Genomic DNA, 20,487 nt, shown 5'->3' with positions numbered 1-20,487 from the left:
GAGGAAAGCTAGTGTTGGCCTTGCAATTAGGAACTCCACCACTCTACAACTGGAGGAAGGCTCAACACCACTTACTGACAGGATCGTAACGAGACTATCACTCCACAAAAAGGTCTATGCCTCAACTGTCAGTGTCTACACACCTACATTGAATAAGCTGAGAGAGGTGCTGTGCAAAGTTCCTTGTAAAGACAAGCAGATAATTTCTGGAGATCTCAATGCAAGAGTAAGGAGAAATGTAGATAGAAGGCCTGGTATGATAGGCAAACATGGAGTAGGAAAATGAAATTTAAATAGTGACTTTCTACTAGCCCTCTGCTCTGAGTTCAACCTAGTAATTACAAACACTATCTTCAAGAACAAAAAACCATCAAAAACCACTTGGATGCACTCTTGCTCCAAGCATGATTTAGCAAACCGGTGAAGAAACATCAAGATTGGTTCAGTGAGAACGACATCCATCTTCTAGAATAACTGTGACTCAAGTAATCCCTTGTGAGTGAATTTGGTTGACGGAAATTCTGTTGAAGTCTGTCATACTGTCGTGTGTGTGTGTGTGTGTGTGTGCCATTGTGTTGTGTTTGTCCCCCACCTCTAGTTAACAATAGAAGTTGTTTGTTTTCTGTTCTCATAACTTAGCAATTCAGCAAAATGATATTGATAGAATAACTACCAGACTTAAAATTACTGGGGTCGATTTATTCAACTAAACTCTTCAAGGTAGTGCCCCAGCATGACTACAGTGAGTGAAACAAAAAAAAAAATAATGTTACATTGTTTGTTTGTAACTTTCTAGTCTGGGATGTGCACTGGGGGGAGGAGAAAAGAGACAGGTAAAGCAGCCAAGTAAAGTAGAAAATGGAAAAAAATAAATACAAGTCAGAAAAAGAAAGTATAGTTTCTTTTATTATTTTTATACTCAATTAATATTTGTAAATTTAAGATCAAAACTGTCTGCATGGTTGGTAAATAAAAAATCAAAGTCCTCCATGGAAGATATACTAGAACTGCATGAAAGAAGGTTGTCTTCACACATGCTTGCTAGGTTCCTTGTTACAATATGAGCACAACATGGCTGAGCAATATGATCTTCGAGGATCCGAGTTAATTCAGTTTCGAAACTATGTGGTTTACTGCAACAGCAACAAGGCTCTTCGAAGGTGAGAAAAGAACTGCTAACATCTACGAGATCATCAATGTCGTCCACCAAACAATAATGACAGGCCTGAAAAATATCGATTTTACATTTTATAATTCAATATTTCTCAAAAGATAGTATATATCAGCTGAGTAGGAGTGTGTGCATTTATATATGTGCATATATATATCTATAGGGAGAATTCACAAAAAAAAAAGATGAAGACAGGTGGCGTAGACGACAAACAGATGGCTTAGTATAATGCTCGTGAATTGAAAAAGTCTTTAACATTTTGAGCCTACGCTCTTTCACAGAAAGGAACACAGAAAGAAACAAGGAGAGAAAAAAATGTGTGCAGTGGCTAGCGATCTATCATGGCAAAATCAATGTGTGTGTGTGTTTATATATTTATATTGTGAAATTTGATTTAATACTAAATTGAATTTTTCCCTGTAAGTTTGGAGTTATACTCCCTAATATTATTATTATTATTATTATTATTATTATTATTATATATATATAGGCATAGGAGTGGTTGTGTGGTAAGTAGCTTGCTTACCAACCACATGATTCCGGGTTCAGTCCCATTGCGTGGCACCTTGGGTAAGTGTCTTCTACTATAGCCTCGGGCCAACCAAAGCCTTGTGAGTGGATTTGGAAGACGGAAACTGAAAGAAGCCCATCGTATATATGTGTGTGTGTGTGTGTGTGTTGTGTGTGTGTGTGTGTTTGTGTGTCAGTGTTTGTCCTCCCAACATCGCTTGACAACCAATGCTGGTGTGTTTACGTCCTCGTAACTTAGCAGTTTGGCAAAAGAGACCGATAGAATAAGTACTAGGCTTACAAAGAATAAGTCCTGGGGTCGATTTACTTGACTAAAGGCAGTGCTCCAGCATGGCCACAGTCAAATGACTGAAACAAGTAAAAGATATATATATATATATATATACATGCATGTGTGTGTGCATCATGGGTATGAATGTTGACATTCCATGGCTACCACAAACATACACTATAACACTGACACCATAGAGACACCAAGATACTATTTATTTTTCACAGTGGAAGGAAAAAGATTTTAACCCCTTTAAAATTTGAATATAAAAGGAGTCAATGTTCAATGATTACTTGCATAGTGAACAGTGATATCTTGGATTTGACAAGCCTCTTTGGTTATAATGGCTGTTGCAGCTATGACAGATAAATGCAAACTAATGCAGTTGTTAGGCTGAGCTACTTTGTGAGGCTCAAGGATAGCTCACAAATTAATCCTTGAAATTTAAGCATCAAAATTTCTTAATGAAGATCTCAGATGTTCCACACACACACAGACACTTCATCAGGTGTGGCTGTGTGATTAAGATGTTTGCTTACCAGTTATGTGGTCTTGAGGTCACTTCTACTGCATAACACCTAGGGCAAATGTCTTCTGCTATAGCCTTTGGCCAACCAAAGCTTTGAGAGGAATTTGATAGATGGAAACTGAAAGACACTTATTGTGTGTGTGTGTGTGTATGTGTGTGTGTGTGTCTTTCTGTCTGTGCCTTTGTATTTGTTTCTCACCATTGCTTGAAAATTGGTGTTGGTTTGTTTATGTTCCAGTAACTTAGCGGTTTAATAAAAGTGATCAACAAAATAAGTCTTGAAGTCACTTTGTTTGACTAAATCTTTCAAGGTGGTGCCCCAGCATGACCACAGTCCAATGACTGAAACAAGTAAAAGAAGATAAAAGATCAATGAAGGAACTTCAATATAGCCCTGCATAAAAACTGCAGGCGAATTTCCCTGAAGTTAACACCCTACCATCTTCAGAGATATTAAACATTAAATAGTGTAACAATAGATACATTATACCTGAAATAAAATATGGGTGATGGTCACAGTTGGAATAACTTTTGATAATAGCTCTACTCAATCAGAGCTCACTTGGTGCCAAATAACAAAACCATAAATAACTAATATATATAACAATAAGTAAATAAAAAAGTTTCTATGAATATGAATATATTAGATCATGAACCTACCGGTTCTGGTTCTGCATAGTGAACTTTGATATCTTGGGGTTGATACACCTCTTTGACAACTCTGGATGTTGAAGCAGCATTGATATCAATGTACTTGTTATCGTTAGTCACGAAGTATTTAGTGCTACCCTAAAATAAAATATATATGTAGTTCACGTAAAGCCATGCACATATACATATGCATACACATACACATGTGTATGTGTGTGTGTAGAAATTGGGAGAGAGAGATTATTGTGAGGCAATAATTAATCCCCACTTAAATGTGGATGTTCTATTAGAATAAGCTATACTGTGGTAGATACCATGAGAGTCACTCTCATATTGGCTGCTGTTGCAAAATGTATTCTTGTTTATATCACCAGAAGGAAGATAAATCCCTGCCATCTCCAGTGCCAAAACCACCAGATCATACAATTTTGACCTTCTTTGATCTTGTCAATGACGGACACTCAACTGCCAGCGATATATACATTAACAGTGCTTCTGTCACTGATATACATTTTTTAAAAAGCTCACTGGCTAATTGCGACACCAGCATCTATCCTAGAACTGTTATTCTATATATCACTGGTAGGGAGATGAGTCAATGCTACTTCTAGCAGCCGAATGTCTATTCCATCATTGACAAGATCAAGGAAGGTCAAAATAACATGATCGGGTGGTCTTGGTGCTGGAAATGGCAGGGATTTATTTCCCCTGTTAGTGATATAAACAAGTATACATTTTGCACCAAAAGCCCATATGAGTGTTTCTCTCATGGTATCTACCACAGTATAGTTTGTTCTAATAGAACATCCACGTTTAAGTAGGGATAAATATTACCTCTTGGTATTAATATTGCCTCTGTTGCAAATGTATATTTTTTAAAGATTATTGTATCCAGTGCTCATGTGCCCTACAGCTCACCAGAAAAGTGTGAAAAGAAAGGGGGAAACAGGAAGCAACAGTAAGACAAGTGTGTTTGATCAGAGTTGAGCAGGGATTAAACAACACCAACAACAACATATATATATATATATATATATATTATATATATATATATATATATATATATATATATATATGGCGCAGGAGTGGCTGTGTGGTAAGTAGCTTGCTAACCAACCACATGGTTCCAGGTTCAGTCCCACTGCGTGGCATCTTGAGCAAGTGTCTTCTGCTATAGCCCCGGGCCGACCAATGCCTTGTGAGTGGATTTGGTAGACGGAAACTGAAAGAAGCCTGTTGTATATATGTGTATATATATATATGTATGTGTGTGTGTTTGTGTGTCTGTGTTTGTACCTAGCATTGCTTGACAACTGATGCTGGTCTACTTACGTCCCCGTCACTTAGCGGTTTGGCAAAAAGAGACCGATAGGATAAGTACTGGGCTTACAAAGAATAAGTCCCGGGGTCGATTTGCTCGACTAAAGGCGGTGCTCCAGCATGGCCGCAGTCAAATGACTGAAACAAGTAAAAGAGTAAAGAGCATATATACGTAATCATCGTCCATGGACTCTTCAGTACAATCATTCCAATTCAATATAATTTATAGAACTATACACTTAGTGGTCATCCCTTATTATATGCATGTATTAAAATTATTCTGAATTTTCAGATTTTTCTGTATGCTAGGCTACTGGTTTTAAATTGATGTTAATTGAATTAATATTCAATTTATCACCCTCATTATTTAAATTATATACACACACATATAAATATATACAGTATATATATATATATATGTATATGTATATATATATATATATATATGTATAAGTATACATGAGAGATAATGGTGTCATTGAGACCCAAAGGTGTCAGGTACACCGTCTCCGATGAAGGGATATTATTAATAAATATCCTAGAAACAGCTGTAAGACCTTCTATCTATAAATGCTCTAATATCTATACAGCCTTAGTTTTTTATCTTATTATGCAAAAAATTCTTATATATATATATATATATATATATATATATATCAATAACTTAATAATAAACTCACTATAAGCACAGTTAGATCAACTGTGTTAGAATATAAACTTACTTCTGCTTGTTCAGCAAGGTCTATGTTGATCTCTTGGGGTTGAGTGGGTGCAGTGGGTGTTGAAGGAGACTTCATATTTTTGCATATATCACATATTTCCTTCGTGTCATCAGGCACTACATATTCAGCAGAATCCTAAAATAAGACATATTACATACAAGCTTTAGACAAATTTACAAGTACAGTTCTATATTTAAGAGATGAGGAATTATGTACATTATTTACATTATTTACAATTGATGGATATTTGTCCTCATCCTGTTTGTTGTTAACACAACATTTCGGCTGTATACCCTCCAGCTTTCATCAGGTGTCTTGGGGAAATTTTCAACCTGGGTTCTCATTCCTAAGGTATTATTATTACTCAGGTCACTGCCTGGAATTTGCAAGTGTACATTTAATAAACATACATTCATCTTTGAGGTAAAAATAGATCCATAACAATCTCTCTCTCTTTCTCTCTCCCTCTCTCTCTCTCTTTCATCAGATAAATAATGAATTTTTCCCCAGGATATTACTGGTTTGCACAATTATAAACAATAAAAACTTTTAATTGATGTGCATTATCCTTTGCACATATTAAATATGGTTGTGTGATTAAGAAGCTAAGAAGCTCACTTTGCAACCATGTGATTTGGGGTTCAGTCCCACTGTGTGGCACCTCCTGAGTAAATGTCTCTTCTATAGTACCAAGACAAGCAATGCCTTGTGAATGAATTTAGTAGATAGAAATTGTGGAAGTCCATCTTGTGTGTGTGTGTGTTTATTCTCAACCCCAACCACCCACCACCACCACTTGACAGCTGGTGTTGAGTTGTTTATATGTTTGCAACTTAGCAGTTCAGCAAAAGGGATAGATAAAATAAGTACCATATTTAATATTTACAAAAAGATTGTACTAGGGTTCAATTTGTTTGACTAAACCCTTCAATGCCCTAGCAAGGCCACAGTCCAATGACTAAAATACGTAAACGACATAAAAATTTTAACAGCATCTGCTTTTCCAACCAGAGCCTTATATCTTTTAATGTTTAATAATAATGTCACTCCATACAAACTAAGACAAAAATATGTAAGATTATAAGCTTACTTGTTCTTGTTTAGAAACATCTATGTTGATCTCACGGGGTTCACCGGTCTCTTTAGATTGAGCAAATGTTGAAAAAGGCACAAGGGCTCTGCACGCATTACATGTTTCTACATTACTACCACGTATTTGATACTTTAAAATGAAACAAGCACATATATAAATATATATATTTTGTAGAATAACCAAGATCATATAACTCCATAGTATACAAGAGAGTAACTTTTGTGATTATGTAGAAACACAGAGCCAGAAGTACAGTGATAGAACACAGACTATGTAGTGGCCTTTTGAAAAACACTCTGCAACTAGAGAGTGTAATGAATCATCAGTAGTTCATATATCTGAAAAAGAAGCACACTCTAAAAGATTAGAGCAGCAAAATGTTTTTAGGAAGTTAATTGTTAAAGCTATACAGGCAACTCATCAGACTCAAATGGTCAAAGACACATAACCTCTTTACAACTGGAAAGAGAAAAATGTCATGGTCAGTTAGGTTTATAAACAAAAGATATATATCTAGACTGGCCATGCAAGAGGTGTTACAGTATAGACAGTATTATCTCTCTTATATCAGTTACAATCATAGTGATATTCAAAGATACTGTCACAGTTTTATTCAACAAATGGTGGTGAAGCCCAAGCTTGTAGCAGGAAACGTCTTTGATGAGGGCACTGACTAATTACTTCTTTCCTGGAGTTTAAAATGTTTCCTGAAATATATATATATATATATAACTTCATCATCATTTAACATCAATGTTCTATGCTGGCATGGATTGGACAGTCTGACAGGATCTCATAGGTTCAAAGACAGCATCATGCTCTAATGTCTGCTTCTGCATGGTATCTACAGCTGGATGCCTTTTCAAACACCAACCACTTTACAGTATCTACTGGGCACTAATGTTTGTGCCACTGGCAGCAGTGAGAGTGTCAGGTTTGAGTGAAAGGATCTTGGTAGAGCTGGTCCTTATAGAGGGACTACAGGACTACTCACATTTACAGGAGAGAGTGAGAATGAATCAGTAGCATCTCCAAAGGGATAAATAGTGGTGTTCAGGTGATATCTCAGGGTATGAAGTGAGTAGTAGTGGATGTCCAGCCGATGTCAACATGGCACATGGGTGTTAAATAATGATGAAGATGTTGCATATGTAATTTGTAAATGAATTTGAAAATGTACATTTAATAACCATACATTTACTGACCTCTGCAAATGGTTAAAACATAAAGCTCTCTTTGTTAAATAAATTGAAAAGACTAATTTATTTCACCTACTTGTTCTTGTTTAGCAAGATCTCTGCTGATTTCTTGGGGTTCACTGATCTCTTCGGGTGAAGCAGATGTTAGAGCAAGTTTTAAATTATTACATATCATACATCTTTCCATCTTACTACCAGCAACTGTGTAGTTAACAGTATCCTAAAAAGAAATCAATTTATATAAATTAAACTTGGGTTGTAAAAAAATTGAATTGCCTATTTAAAGAAAATGCATTATTTTTGCTATTAAACAGAATTCTACAAAATAAACTAAAATCCGTCCATCTAAGTAAAAATGAGGCCCTAAAGGCATGTCATTTATGTCTACACCCCTGCATACAATCTGTCCCTGATGAGTCTCTCTCTCACAACTTATCTTCCAACTCCCCCACGACCTATGTTCACTCACTGCATTCTCTTCCCCTCTATCTCCTACTCACCTTTTGCACTCTCATAAACTTACCTGCAACATCACCCCATCCAATTCCCTGTACCATTTCAATTGTATGCATTTCCCTGTAACTTGAATATATACCTCAACTTACCTTCTTCGCCATCTTCTCTCTCTCCTCCCTCTCTTTTTCCATCTGAGATAGCCATGTATCTCTTTTACGGCGAGATATCTATTTCTGTACCTCTATTCATACTCTAACCTCTCATCCCCTGGCACTAAGCCACCTCCTCAACACTAACCCCCACTTAGTTGAGGATTACTTGTCTTGCAAGTTATTTGGTGACCTCACTGGTGCAGGTACTATATAAAAAGCACCCATTGCATTCTGTAAAGAAGCTGACACTGAGAAGTGTATCCAGCCACAGAAACTATGTTAAAGCAAGCAGCGAGGCTTGGCAAAGTCATCTGGCTTGTCAACTCCTATCAAACCATCCAACTTATACTAGCATAGAAAGCAGATGTTATTACATGGAAAAATGCAAGCATGAAAAGAAATATTCTTAAGATTATAAACCTGGAAAAGTACAGGACAAGTTATTACACCTGTAAAAGTATAGGACAAGCTATTACTTCTAGTAAAGAATAAGAAACCTTTTACTTAAAATATTGCAGCAAAGAATGCCAGTTCTTCTAATTTATCACTCGTTTACAGTTCTCATCTTTTAAATTTGTTCAAAACTGTTCAGCTAATTTGTAAGTTTGTCTAATTAATCACTTTTTTCTGTATTTAAGGTAGTAAATTAGCCAAATTCTACTTAAATAAGTAGGGTTATTTGTAAACTATAATAAAATAAGTTTTAATATTCATGTGATTTAGATAGGGGGATACTTTGGCTGCTATTTTTAGCATGTCGAGCAACTGGTAGAGGTCTTTCATTGGTTCGATTGCGTGATGAGATTTTTTTTACACATATGTGTAATATGTATATATATCATCAGCAGAAGTTAGAGAGTAAATCAAAAGCTGAGAGTTTCTTGTATTGGCACTTATCAAACACGAATTTGTCCATTGTCACTCTGTAACTTCTGACGAAATAACTTCTAAAATACAAAATTTGTCAAAAACGTTAAAAGTAAACCCTGTTCTATGTGACACATTCTACTAGTATCGGAAGTTTGAAAGTGTTTAGTTAAAAAAAATAAATTAAATGTAGGAGTGGCTGTGTGGTTCCAGGTTCAGTCCCACTGCATGGCACCTTGGGTTAGTGTCTTCTACTATAGCCTCGGGCTGACCAAAGCCTTGTGAGTGGATTTGGTAGATGAAAACTGAAAGACGCCTGTCGTATATGTGTGTGTGTGTGTGTGTGTGTATGTTTGTGTGTCTGTGTTTGTCCTCACAACATCATTTGACAACCAATGCTGGTGTGTTTACGTTCCTGTAACTTAGCAGTTCAGCAAAGGAGACCAATAGAATAAGTACTAAGCTTACAAAGTATAAGTCCTGGGGTCGATTTGCTGAACTAAAGGCAGTGCTCCAGCATGGCCACAGTGAAATGACTGAAAAAAGTAAAAGAGTAAAAGAGAATCCGTACGTCAAAGTCGGATTTGAACTCAAAATGTAAAGACAGACGAAATACTGTTAAGCAGTTCACCCAATGCACTAAGGCTTCTGCCAGCTCGCCGACTTAGAATGTAAACATTCATTTTAGAAATATATTCTTTATTCTTATTGCTTAAGCGTTACTCCCTTACTTACTGACATTAATTTTTGTAACATTTTATCTCATAACTCATTTTCTACTCAGTTTTGTTCAATGCAACTAGCAATTCTGAATTCCTCATGCATTTTGCTATCATTTAAGCCAAAGAAAAGTATACTTTTAATTTAAAATTTAAAAATTTATGTTAATTGAAGATGAATATCTGCCTTATTGCCTCCTTTGAGGTTGCAGATATTTTGATGTAACTGTTTTTCTACTGAACCAAATATCAAACTATTTAGGCCAAAGTGTAGCTGAGGAGGTGTCCTCTTTAAAGCAATTAACAGTTTGCAATTTAGTTGAGAACTGAATTAGTGGTGAAGCTTGGAAGCTGCTGTGATTGATGAAATGGTGGACTTAAGAATATATTCAACCACTACCATGGTTGAATGATAGGATGATGATGAACAACTTGACTAGTTTACAATTACTTGTGAAAAAATGAGACACGTAACAGTTTATAGAAGAGATAAAATAAACACAGCTGATATTACCAATGGTAATAACCAGGTGAAATTTAGTTGAGTTCTTCTTCAGATCATTCTACAAAAAGAGATCTTGATAGTTTAAACATTCCACAATAAGGTTAAATATATGGCTATATCCATAAATATATTTACAACTTATTTGTAGGCACTCTGTCTCAAGACTATTGCTAAAAAGTACACACATACACATATATATGAGGTGTAAGGTGTTATTGTACAGTAGTTTGGAGTTTTGAATCCCTGACAAAGCCTGTTACTTAAACTCTTCAACTTATATCTGTTGTCTCTGGCTGTTTTCCGTGAATAAACTGGGTTTTCTCTTTTTGGTGTGTTATTATAGGATTTTAGTTGCAGTTTATATTTTTTTAAATCAGATTTGGATTGCAGTTACAGATTTTTGTCTTTGGGTGTTTTCATTGAAATTAAAGAAGTTAGGATGAATTTCAGTTTCACAATGATAAATCCTTTTCCAATTAGGTCAGGATCCTTTGGGAATTTTTCCATCCAAAATTATATAGCTTCTATTCTGTATTGATGAGGAATTGAGGTGTAGAGATTTATTATGTTGAATGAGACCAAAGGAGAGTTTATGCTGGTTTTGTTCAGGATATGGTTTAAAAAGTTCAGGTCATCTCTTGTGAGGCTCAGCATATGTTGAAGAATAGGTTTTAGGAGGATGTCAATGAAGTTACTCAGTTTGTGTATCTCACAGGACAGACCAGCCACAACTGGCTTCACTTTGAGATCTCTTGGATGTGGAATATTAATGACTAAAGAAGTATATCTGCTACATGCTTCATTTATGGCTTCATTCTTGTGGATTTTTGGAAGTCCATAAAAGTTGCTGGGTTTGCAGTCAAATTTTTCTTTTCCATTAAATATTGTTGGAACTGATAGATGAGGGTAGTAAACTTTGTCATTATTTTAGATTGACTGTTGATTTTTTTGTAGTAGGTATTGTCTTGAAGGAGGGTTAGGGTAGTGTTTATGTATTGTCCTTGTCCATGATGACTACAGAACTCCCTTTATCAGCTTGTTTGATAACCATATTATAATCATCCTTGAGATCATTAATGATTTCCCATTCTTCTCAGCTTGTATTTGTTTTCAATTTCCAATGAGGGAGTAAATTATAGGGGAAATTGGATACCAAATCATGAAGTTTATCCAGAGTTTGGTTTCTCCCTTTTGTCAGATTATAGTTGGTTTTATTATGAAGTATTGAATGATCATTAATTTCTTTATCAAATACTTCTTCAGTGACTCAAAGTTTTCTATAGAATTCCTGGACATTGTTCTGCATCTCATTTAAATTCAACTTTTGTGGTGTTGGGGTGAACTTCAGTCCTTATGAGAGAAATTTGGTTTGTTAGCTTGACAGGGTTTTATGCAAGATATTTCTAATCTTTGGGATCTCACATTTGGTTGATGCCATCGAGTCCCCTGTTTTAGGCCCAGAATACCTAAAAAATGGTTCCTTGGTTTTTGGTGCATATATATACATGCATACACAAGAAAGAGATCTTGATGACAACGTTAATCTGGATAGAGATAAAATATGATATAAACCTACCTGTTCTTGTTTAGAAAGGTCTATATCAATTTCTCCAAGTTGTCTGGTCTCTTGGGGTCCACTGATCATTTTGGGTGAAGCAGATGTTGAAGCAACCTTAAATTGTTTACATATCTTACATCTTTGCATCTTGTTACCAGTCACTAAATATTCAACAGTATCCTAAAAAGAAGAACAGTTAAATGAATTATACTTGGGATGCATATAAATTTACATGTAGATATTAGAAAAATATAGTTAAACGAACAGAACTCTACAAAATTTAACAACTTTCTCATAACCAGTTTGTGTGTATGCTTAATTCTTTTGTTATCATATTTCTGTTGAGATGCTCTGTATTTCTTTCAATTAATTCTAAATATAACAAAGAATTTAGTAAAGTAACTTAGTGTTAGTAACATAAATTATGACAAAGGTTTGGTGGAAGATTTTAATTCAGAACTTTTGAAAACGAGACATTTGTACTACAGAGCCAGAAGCAATTTCATGCAGATTAGTATCAAAAGGGAGAAGCACTACATTCAATACAACGAAACAATAGTTTACAGTTACTTGTGAAAAGTGAGACAAGTAACAATTGCTAGAAAAGATAAAGTTAATACAGTTGATGAGCTGGTAGCAACCAGGTGAAATTTACTTGAGTTCTTTAAATCATTCAACAAAAAGAGATCTTGGTGGTTTAAACATTCCACAACACGGTTAAATATATGGCTATACATGTAAATATATTTACAACTTATCTGAAGGCACTCTGTCCCAAGACTATTACTAATAAATACACACATGCATGCGTGTGTGTGTGTGTGTGTATGTGTGTGCATTTCATGATATAGTTGGGAAATAAGAGGAGTATCCATGACATTTACAGCTCCTACAAAAAAGTATGATAGCATGTGAAAAATTGGAAGTCTTGAAATTTTTTAACTTAACTGTCACAAGCCACCTGCTTTCACAACACTTCAGCATCCCTTTGGGTCCCCTAGAGGACCGCAGACCCCAGTTTGAGAACAACTGCTCTAGATGGTCGCATGAACTGCTGGAGACAGTATCTTGGTCACGCTAGGATGTTTTTCATCATGAACCTGCTCAATCAAATTAACCAGAGGCCACACAACAACATATATACATATATGCGTGTATATATATATATATATATATTTATATATTTATATATATAGTGGTTGGTGCTAGGAAGGGCATCCAACTGTAGAAACAATGCCAAATCAGACTGGAGTCTGATGCAGCTCCCCAGCTTGCCACCTCCAATCAAACAGTCCAACACAGGCTGGCATGGACAACAGATGCAAATTGATGATGATGATGATATATATATATCTAAGCACAAAAGAGAGGGATCTTGATAACTATGTATATCTGCAGAAAGAGATAAAATATAATATAAACCTACCTGTTCCTGTTTAGCAAGGTCTATATCAATTTCTCTAGGTTCTATGGTCTCTTGGGGTTCACTGATCATTTGGGGTGAAGCAGATGTTGAAGCAACCTTAAATTGTTTACATATCTTACATCTTTGCATCTTGTTACCAACCATTACATATTCAACAGTATCCTAAAAAGAAGAACAGTTAAATAAATTATACTTGGGATGCATATAAATTTACATGTAGATATTAGAAAAATATATTTTAACAAACAGAACTCTACAAAATTGAACAACTTTCTCATAACAAGCTTGTTTGTACTATTTAAGCAATACATTTAACACAAGCGAACAGTAATTTACAGCTACTTGTGAAAAATGTGACAAGTAACAATTGATAGAAGAGATAAAGTAAATGCAGCTGATGAGCTGATAACAACCAGATGAAATTTAATTTAGTTCCCTTTGAAATCATTCTATAAAAAGAGATCTTAGTGGTTTAAATATTCCACAGGGAGATTAAACATATAGCTATACATTTAAATATATTTACAACTTATCTGTAGGCACTCTGACTATAGCTAATAAATACACACACACATGTGTATGCATTTCGATTGTGACTGTGTTGTTCATGGTATAATTAAGAAGTAAGAGGAATGTCCATGACATTTACAGCTCCTACCTGGAGGCATTACTTGCCAGAAGTAGAAGCCAACTCCCTCAAATTCCCCTTTTTTTTTTAAAAAAAAAGAAGGATACACTAGTAATATCATCTTTGAGACATTATGCTTGAAACACATAAAAAGTTATGATGGCCACAACTGGAATGCCTTTTAATCAAAAGTCTGGCCTAGGGCTAAACAACAAGACAACGGCAGCAGCATAAAGATATAATGAGGGAACCTCTACATCAGTAATTCTCAACGACTTTTTACCTATGGTCCCCTTTGACAACCACTTTATTCTGGTGGACCTCCACCCCTGCCCGCCGGTCCCCAACCTTTAGCCTTTTGATGTTTAAAATCTAATTTTATAGGTACTTCTTTTAAAATTCCTATTTTGATTTTCACTCATTAACTTGTGTTGGTTCAACTAAGTAAAACATTAGAGAAAGAAATCAAGCTATTTCATTTAATAAATACATCTCAGCCAAAATTTTTACATGAATCCTCCAAAATCTTATATAGGCTCCCATTTGAGAACCATTGCTCTAGATGGTCACATAACCTGACTAGAAACAGTGTCTTAAAAAAGAATGAGGATACTGAATGTGATCTGAAAAGTAAAACAGAAAGGATGGCCATGCCAGGATGTTTTTGACCATAAAGCTCCTCAATCAAATTCAACTGGGGCTACATCATCCTCCTCCTCCTCATCATCATCATTTAACGTCTGCTTTCCATGCTAGCATGGGTTGGACGATTTGACTGAGGACTGGTGAACCAGATGGCTGCACCAAGCTCCAATCTGATCTGGCAGAGTTTCTACAGGTGGATGCCCTTCCTAACGCCAACCACTCTGAGAGTGTAGTAGGTGCTTTTACGTGCCACCGGCACGAGACCCAGTCAGGTGGTACTGGCAACAGCCACATTCAAATGGTGTTTTTTATGTGCCACCTGCACAGGAGCCAGTCCAGCGGCACTGGCAATGACCTCGCTCGAATGTTTTTTCATGTGCCACCGGCACAAGTGCTATAAAGGCAACGTTAGTAATGTTCACACTCAAATTGTGTTTTCTACATGTCACCAGCATGGAAACCAATCAGCTGCTCTGGTAACGATCACACTTGGATGCTGCTCTTAACGTTCTACTAGCACAGATGCCAGTCATCAAATTTGACTTCGATTTCACTTGCCTCAACAGGTCTTCACAAGCATAGCTTAGTGTCCAATGAAGGAAAGGTATGCATAAGTGGGCTGGTTATATCCCTGGCATAGGCCACAGGTTATGGTCTCACTTGGCTTGCCGGGTCTTCTCAAGCACAGGATTTTTCAAAAGGTCTCAGTCATTAGCCATTGCCTCGATGAGGCCTAATGTTCGAAGGTCGTGCTTCACCACCTCATCCCAGGTCTTCCTGGGTCTACCTTTTCCACAGGTTCCCTCAACTGCTAGGGTGTGGCACTTTTTCTCACAGCTTTCCTCATCCATTCTCACCACATGACCATACCAGCACAGTAATCTCTCTTGCACACCACATCTGATGCTTCTTAGGTCCAACTTTTCTCTCAAGGTACTTACACTCTATCGAGTATGCACACTGACGTTACACATCCATCGGAGTATACTGGCTTCATTTCTTGCAAGCTTATGCATAACCTCAGCAGTTACAGCCCATGTTTTGCTGCCATGTAGCATGGCTGTTCGTATACATGTGTCATACAGTCTACCTTTTACTCTGAGTGAGAGGCCTTTTGTCACCAGCAGTGGTAAGAGCTCTCTGAATTTTGCCCAGGCTATTCTTATTCTAGCAGCTACACTTTCAGTGCACCCTTCCCTGCTACTGACTTGGTCACCTAGGTAACAGAAGCTATCAACTACTTCTAGTTTTTCTCCCTGGAATGTGGTGGAAGTTGTTCTCTGCACATTTTCAGTGTTTATTGCTCCTGAGCATCTGCCACATACAAAAATTTTCTTCCCAATTAGCCTTCCTTTGATATTGTTGCACCTCTTATGTGTCCATAGCTTACACTGGGTATATCTTATAGAGTCTATACCTAAGCCTTTTCTACAGATCGAGCAGGGCCATCTACAAGAAGGGATTTGTGGTTTGTCTGCCTTCCTACTTATTAGGACTTTGGTTTTAGCTAGGTTGACTCTAAGGCCCTTCGATTCTAATTCTTGCTTCCAAACCTGAAACTTCACCTCTAGTTCTGACTCTGCAATTAGAGCAAGGTCGTCAGCAGAGAGGAGCTCTGTAATTAATTGTATCTAAAGCATCACCTTTACCTTTGTAGCATATGTCTATGGTGCTGCTACACCAGTCATTGGGTATGACTCCTTCGTGTATCACCTGGTTAACTATACGGGTGACTAGGCTATAACCGACACTACCACATATTTTGAGCATCTCTGCAGAGATTCCTAATGGGCCAGGGGCTTTCCCTGTCTTCATACTCTTAATTGATTTATCTACCAAGGTACTGTCAACTCAGATAGCTGGTCCCTCTGTGGGGTCGACATTTGGCAGACTCTCTTTCTCACATTCATTTTCTTTATTGAGCAACCTTTCATAGTGGCCTCTCCAAACCTCTCTCTGGCATTAGGAAGGACACCCAGCTATAGAAACCATACCAAATCAGACTCCAGTTTGATTTGGTGCAGTTCCTCCACTTGTCAGCTCACATCAAGCTATCCAATCCATGCCAGCATGGAAAACAGATGTTAAATGATGATGATGATGATGATAATGTATATATATATATATATAGATATAGATATATGACAGAGAAATTTTGATAACTACGTTTATCTGGATAGAGATAAAATATAATATTAATCTACCTGTTCTTGTTTAGCAAGGTCTATGTCAATTTCTCTAGGTTCTATGGTCTCTTGAAGTTCGCTGATCATTTTGGGTGGAGCAGATGTTGAAGCAACTTGAAAATTTTTACATATCTTACAAACAGAGCTCTACAAAATTGAACAACACAGTCATAACCAGTTTGTGTGTATGTTTAAGTGATATATTCAACACAGATGAACAGTAGTTTACAGCTACTTGTGAAAAATGAAACAAGTGAAAATTTATAGAAGAGATAAAGTTAATACAGTTGATGAGCTGGTAACAACCAGGTGAAATTTAGCTGAGTTCCTTTTGAAATCATTCTAAGAAAAGAGATCTTGGTGGTTTAAATATTCTACAGTAAGGTTAAATATATGGTTATGCTTGTAAATATATTTACGACTTATCTGCAGGCACTCTGTCTCAGGATTATTGCTAACAAATACAGACACACACACGTGTGTGTGCACATAAGGATTGTGACTGTGTAGTTCATGATATAGTGAGGAAGTAAGCAGTATCTCCATGACATTTACAGCTCCTACCTGGAGGCATTACTTGCCAGAAGTAGAAGCCAACTCCCTCAAATTACACATTTTCTTTTTTAAAAAAAAAGGATACACTAGTAATATCATCTTTGAGACATTATGCCTGAAACACATAGAAAGGTGTGATAGCCACAACCGGAATGCCTTTTAATCAAAGTCTGCATGACCAGAACTGGCCTAGAGCTAAACAACAACAATAACAACAGCAGTTGCATAAAGATATAATGAGGGAACCTCTACATCAGTAATTCTCAACCACTTCTCACCTATGGTCCCCTTTGATTATTACTTTATTCTGGTGGACCTCCACCTCTGCTTGCTGGTCCCCACCCCATAGCCTTTTGATGTTTAAAAGCTAATTTTATAGGTACTTCTTTCAAAATTCATAGTTTGATTTTCACACATTAGTGACTTTATACTCATGGCCAGAAGGATGCCAAGAAGCAGACTAATGTAAAAAAGAAGGGTTTGGAAGCTAAAGAACCCTTCATGTGTTCAAATATTTAGGGACATCTTCATTGAGAAATTTGATGAGAAGGAAGAGGAACTACAGACTTTGGACATACAGGGTAACTGAAAATTACTACAGGATAGCTTACTGAGCGACCCAGACCAAATCTGTGGCTGGTGCAAAGTCCCTTCCAGACCTAGAGTAATGTGGTGGTGGAATAATACAGTAGACAAGGCCTTTAGAGCAAAGAAACAGGCCTGGAAAGCCTGGAAGAGTTGGAGTAGCAGGTAACTCTACCAGATAGCCAGAAGAGAGGCTGAGAAACAGGTATACATAACAAGGGAAAAGCAGAAAAGAAGAAGTTTGCCAAAGTTCAACGATGTGAGGACCAAGGAACTGAAGTATTTCGGATTGCAAGACAGTGCGTGAGCGAAAATTGTGATGTCACAGGAGAGAAATGTGTCTGCATGGATGATGGTGCACTTGTTTTTAATGATTCTGCAAAGAAAGAGGCTAGGAGAAGCCATTATGAAAGGTTGCTAATGTGGAGAATGAATGGGAGGAGGAGAGCCTGCCAAATGTTGTCCCGGTAGAGAGTCCAGCTCCCCGAATAGAGAGTACCCTGGTAAATAAAGCAATTAAGGATATGAAGTCAGGAAAAGCCTCCAGTCTATCAGGAATCACTGCTGAGATGCTTAAAATATCAAGTGGTGTTATGGCTTAGTCGCCCACATTGTAAACCAGGTAGTTCACAAAGGAGTCATACCCAATGACTGGAGTAGCAGCACCATAATCAACTGCTACAAAGGTAAAGGTGATGCCTTAGACAGAAATAACTACAGTGGTGTCAAACTACTGGATCAGGTGGTGAAGGTCATGGAGAGGGTCATAGCCCAACTAATTAGGGAGAGAGTCTGCTTAGATGAGACACAGTTTGGTTTTGTGCCAGGTAGAAGCACCACTGATGCTATATTCCTGGTTCAGCAACTGCAGGAGAAATACCTAGCCAAAGATAAACCCCTTTACTTGGCTTTTGTTGACTTGGAGAAAGCCTTTGACAGAGTCCTCCGATCCCTTGTCTGGGGGGCAATGTGGAAACTGGGGATTGACAAGTGGTTAATAAGAGCTGTACAGGTCCTGTACAGGGATGCCGTTAGTAAGGTAAGGGTCGGCAATGAGTATAATGAAGAATTCTGGGTAGAAGTAGGGGTTAACCAAGGATCAGCCCTCAGCTCCCTCTTATTCATCATAGTCTTCCAGGCAATAACAGAGGAATTCAAGACAGGTTGCCCCTGGGTGCTCCTCTACACTGATGACCTTGCTCTCATAGCAGAATCACTACCAGAACTAGAGAAGAAATTTCAGGTGTGGAAGCAAAGTTTAGAATTGAAGGGCCTAAGAGTCAGTGTTGCAAAAGCCAAAGTCCTAATAAGTAGGAAGGCAAACACATTACAAACCCCTTCAGGCTGATGGCCCTACTCGATCTGCAGAAAAGGTGTAGCTAGAAACTCCATAAGATGTATCCATTATAAGCATAAGAGGTGCAGCAACAGTTAACCAGGAAGATAGCTTTTGTGTAGGGCAGATGCACAGGGGCAATAAACACTGCAGATGCTCAGAAAACTGATTCCATCACATGCCAGGAGGAGAAACTAGAAGTAGTTGATAACTTCTGCTACCTAGGTGACCAAGTTAGTAGTGGGGGTGGATGCTCAGAGAGTGTTGCCACTAGTATAAGATTAGCAAAAGTTCAGAAAGCTCCTACCACTACTGGTGACAAAGGGCCTCTCACTTAGAGATTGTATGATGCAGGTGTGCGGCAGTGAAACATGGACTGTGACTGCTGAAGACATGCGTAGGCTTGAAAGAAATGAAGCTAGTGTGATCTGCTAGATGTGTAAAGTCAGTGTACACACACTATAGAGTGTAAGCACCCTGAGAGAAATGTTGGACATAAGAAGCATCAGATGTGGTGTGCAAGAGAGATGACTGTGCTAGTATGGTCATGTACTGTGTATGGATGAGGAGAACTGTATGAAGAAGTGTCACTCCCTAACAGTGGAAGGAACCCGGGGTACAGGGAGACACAGGAAGACATGGGATGAAGGATGACCTTCGAACAGTGGGTCTCACAGAGGCAATGATGAGAGACCGAGACCTCTGGAGATAGGCTGTGATTAAGCAGACCCAGCAAGTAAAGTGAGATGACAGCCATAGCCTACACTAGTTTTGCACAACCAGCCCATTTAAAAAGTACCTTTGAATCGTCAGATGACATTCCGCACTTGAGGAGACCTATTGAGTCAAGTAAAATCAAAATCAAAATTGAATTCAAATCAAATCACAATCAAATGAGAATTGAAGTTGCGGCTAATGCCAGTGCTGCCTGACTGGCTCCTGTGCCGGTCGCATGTAAAAGGCACTTGCTACACTCTCGGGGTGGTTGGTGTTAGGAAGGGCATCCAGCTGTAGAAACACTGCCAAATCAGATTGGAGCCTGGTGCAGCCTCCTGGCTTGCCAGTCCCCTGCCAAACCGTCCAACTCATGCCAGCATGGAAAACAGATGTTAAACGATGATGATGATGATGATGAACTTGTGTTGGTTCAACCAAGTAAAACATTAGAGAAAGAAATCAAGCTGTTTCATGTAATAAATACATCTCAGCCAAAATCTTTTCATGAATCCCCAAAAATCTTATATAGGCTCCCATTTGAGAACCATTGCTTTAGATGGTCACATAACCTGACTAGAAACAGTGTCTTAAAAAAGAATGAGGATACTGAATAATGTGGTCTGAAAAGGAAAATAGAAAGGATGGCCATGCCAGGATGTTTTTAA

The 20,487-nt window shown here is 37.5% G+C and overlaps 1 protein-coding gene across 14 annotated transcripts in view; it reads right to left on the bottom strand.

Moving 5' to 3' along the window:
* Nucleotides 1–886: 886 nt before the first annotated feature.
* Nucleotides 887–20,487, bottom strand: part of LOC118765495 — a 64,710-nt gene continuing 45,109 nt past the window's right edge. For 4 of the 14 annotated variants that reach the window (XM_036507739.1, XM_036507737.1, XM_036507741.1 and 1 more), the window contains 8 exons: nt 16,648–16,688; nt 13,171–13,332; nt 11,763–11,924; nt 7,564–7,707; nt 6,286–6,423; nt 5,196–5,330; nt 3,163–3,291; nt 887–1,225 (listed from right to left, as the gene is read on the bottom strand). In XM_036507739.1, coding sequence (XP_036363632.1) covers nt 920–1,225; nt 3,163–3,291; nt 5,196–5,330; nt 6,286–6,423; nt 7,564–7,707; nt 11,763–11,924; nt 13,171–13,332; nt 16,648–16,688 — 1,217 coding nt within the window. In that variant the 3' untranslated portion in view covers nt 887–919. Of the gene's footprint in view, nt 1,226–3,162; nt 3,292–5,195; nt 5,331–6,285; nt 6,424–7,563; nt 7,708–11,762; nt 11,925–13,170; nt 13,333–16,647; nt 16,762–20,487 lie in introns of those variants that run through there. The other 10 variants (XM_036507738.1, XM_036507740.1, XM_036507743.1 and 7 more) reach the window with 10 other exon arrangements.

This window comes from Octopus sinensis, linkage group LG11 (assembly GCF_006345805.1).
Source record: "Octopus sinensis linkage group LG11, ASM634580v1, whole genome shotgun sequence".
NCBI lineage: Eukaryota > Metazoa > Mollusca > Cephalopoda > Octopoda > Octopodidae > Octopus > Octopus sinensis.
The sequence above is the reverse complement of the archived record's forward strand: the minus strand, read 5'-3'. Positions and strand labels throughout refer to the sequence as shown.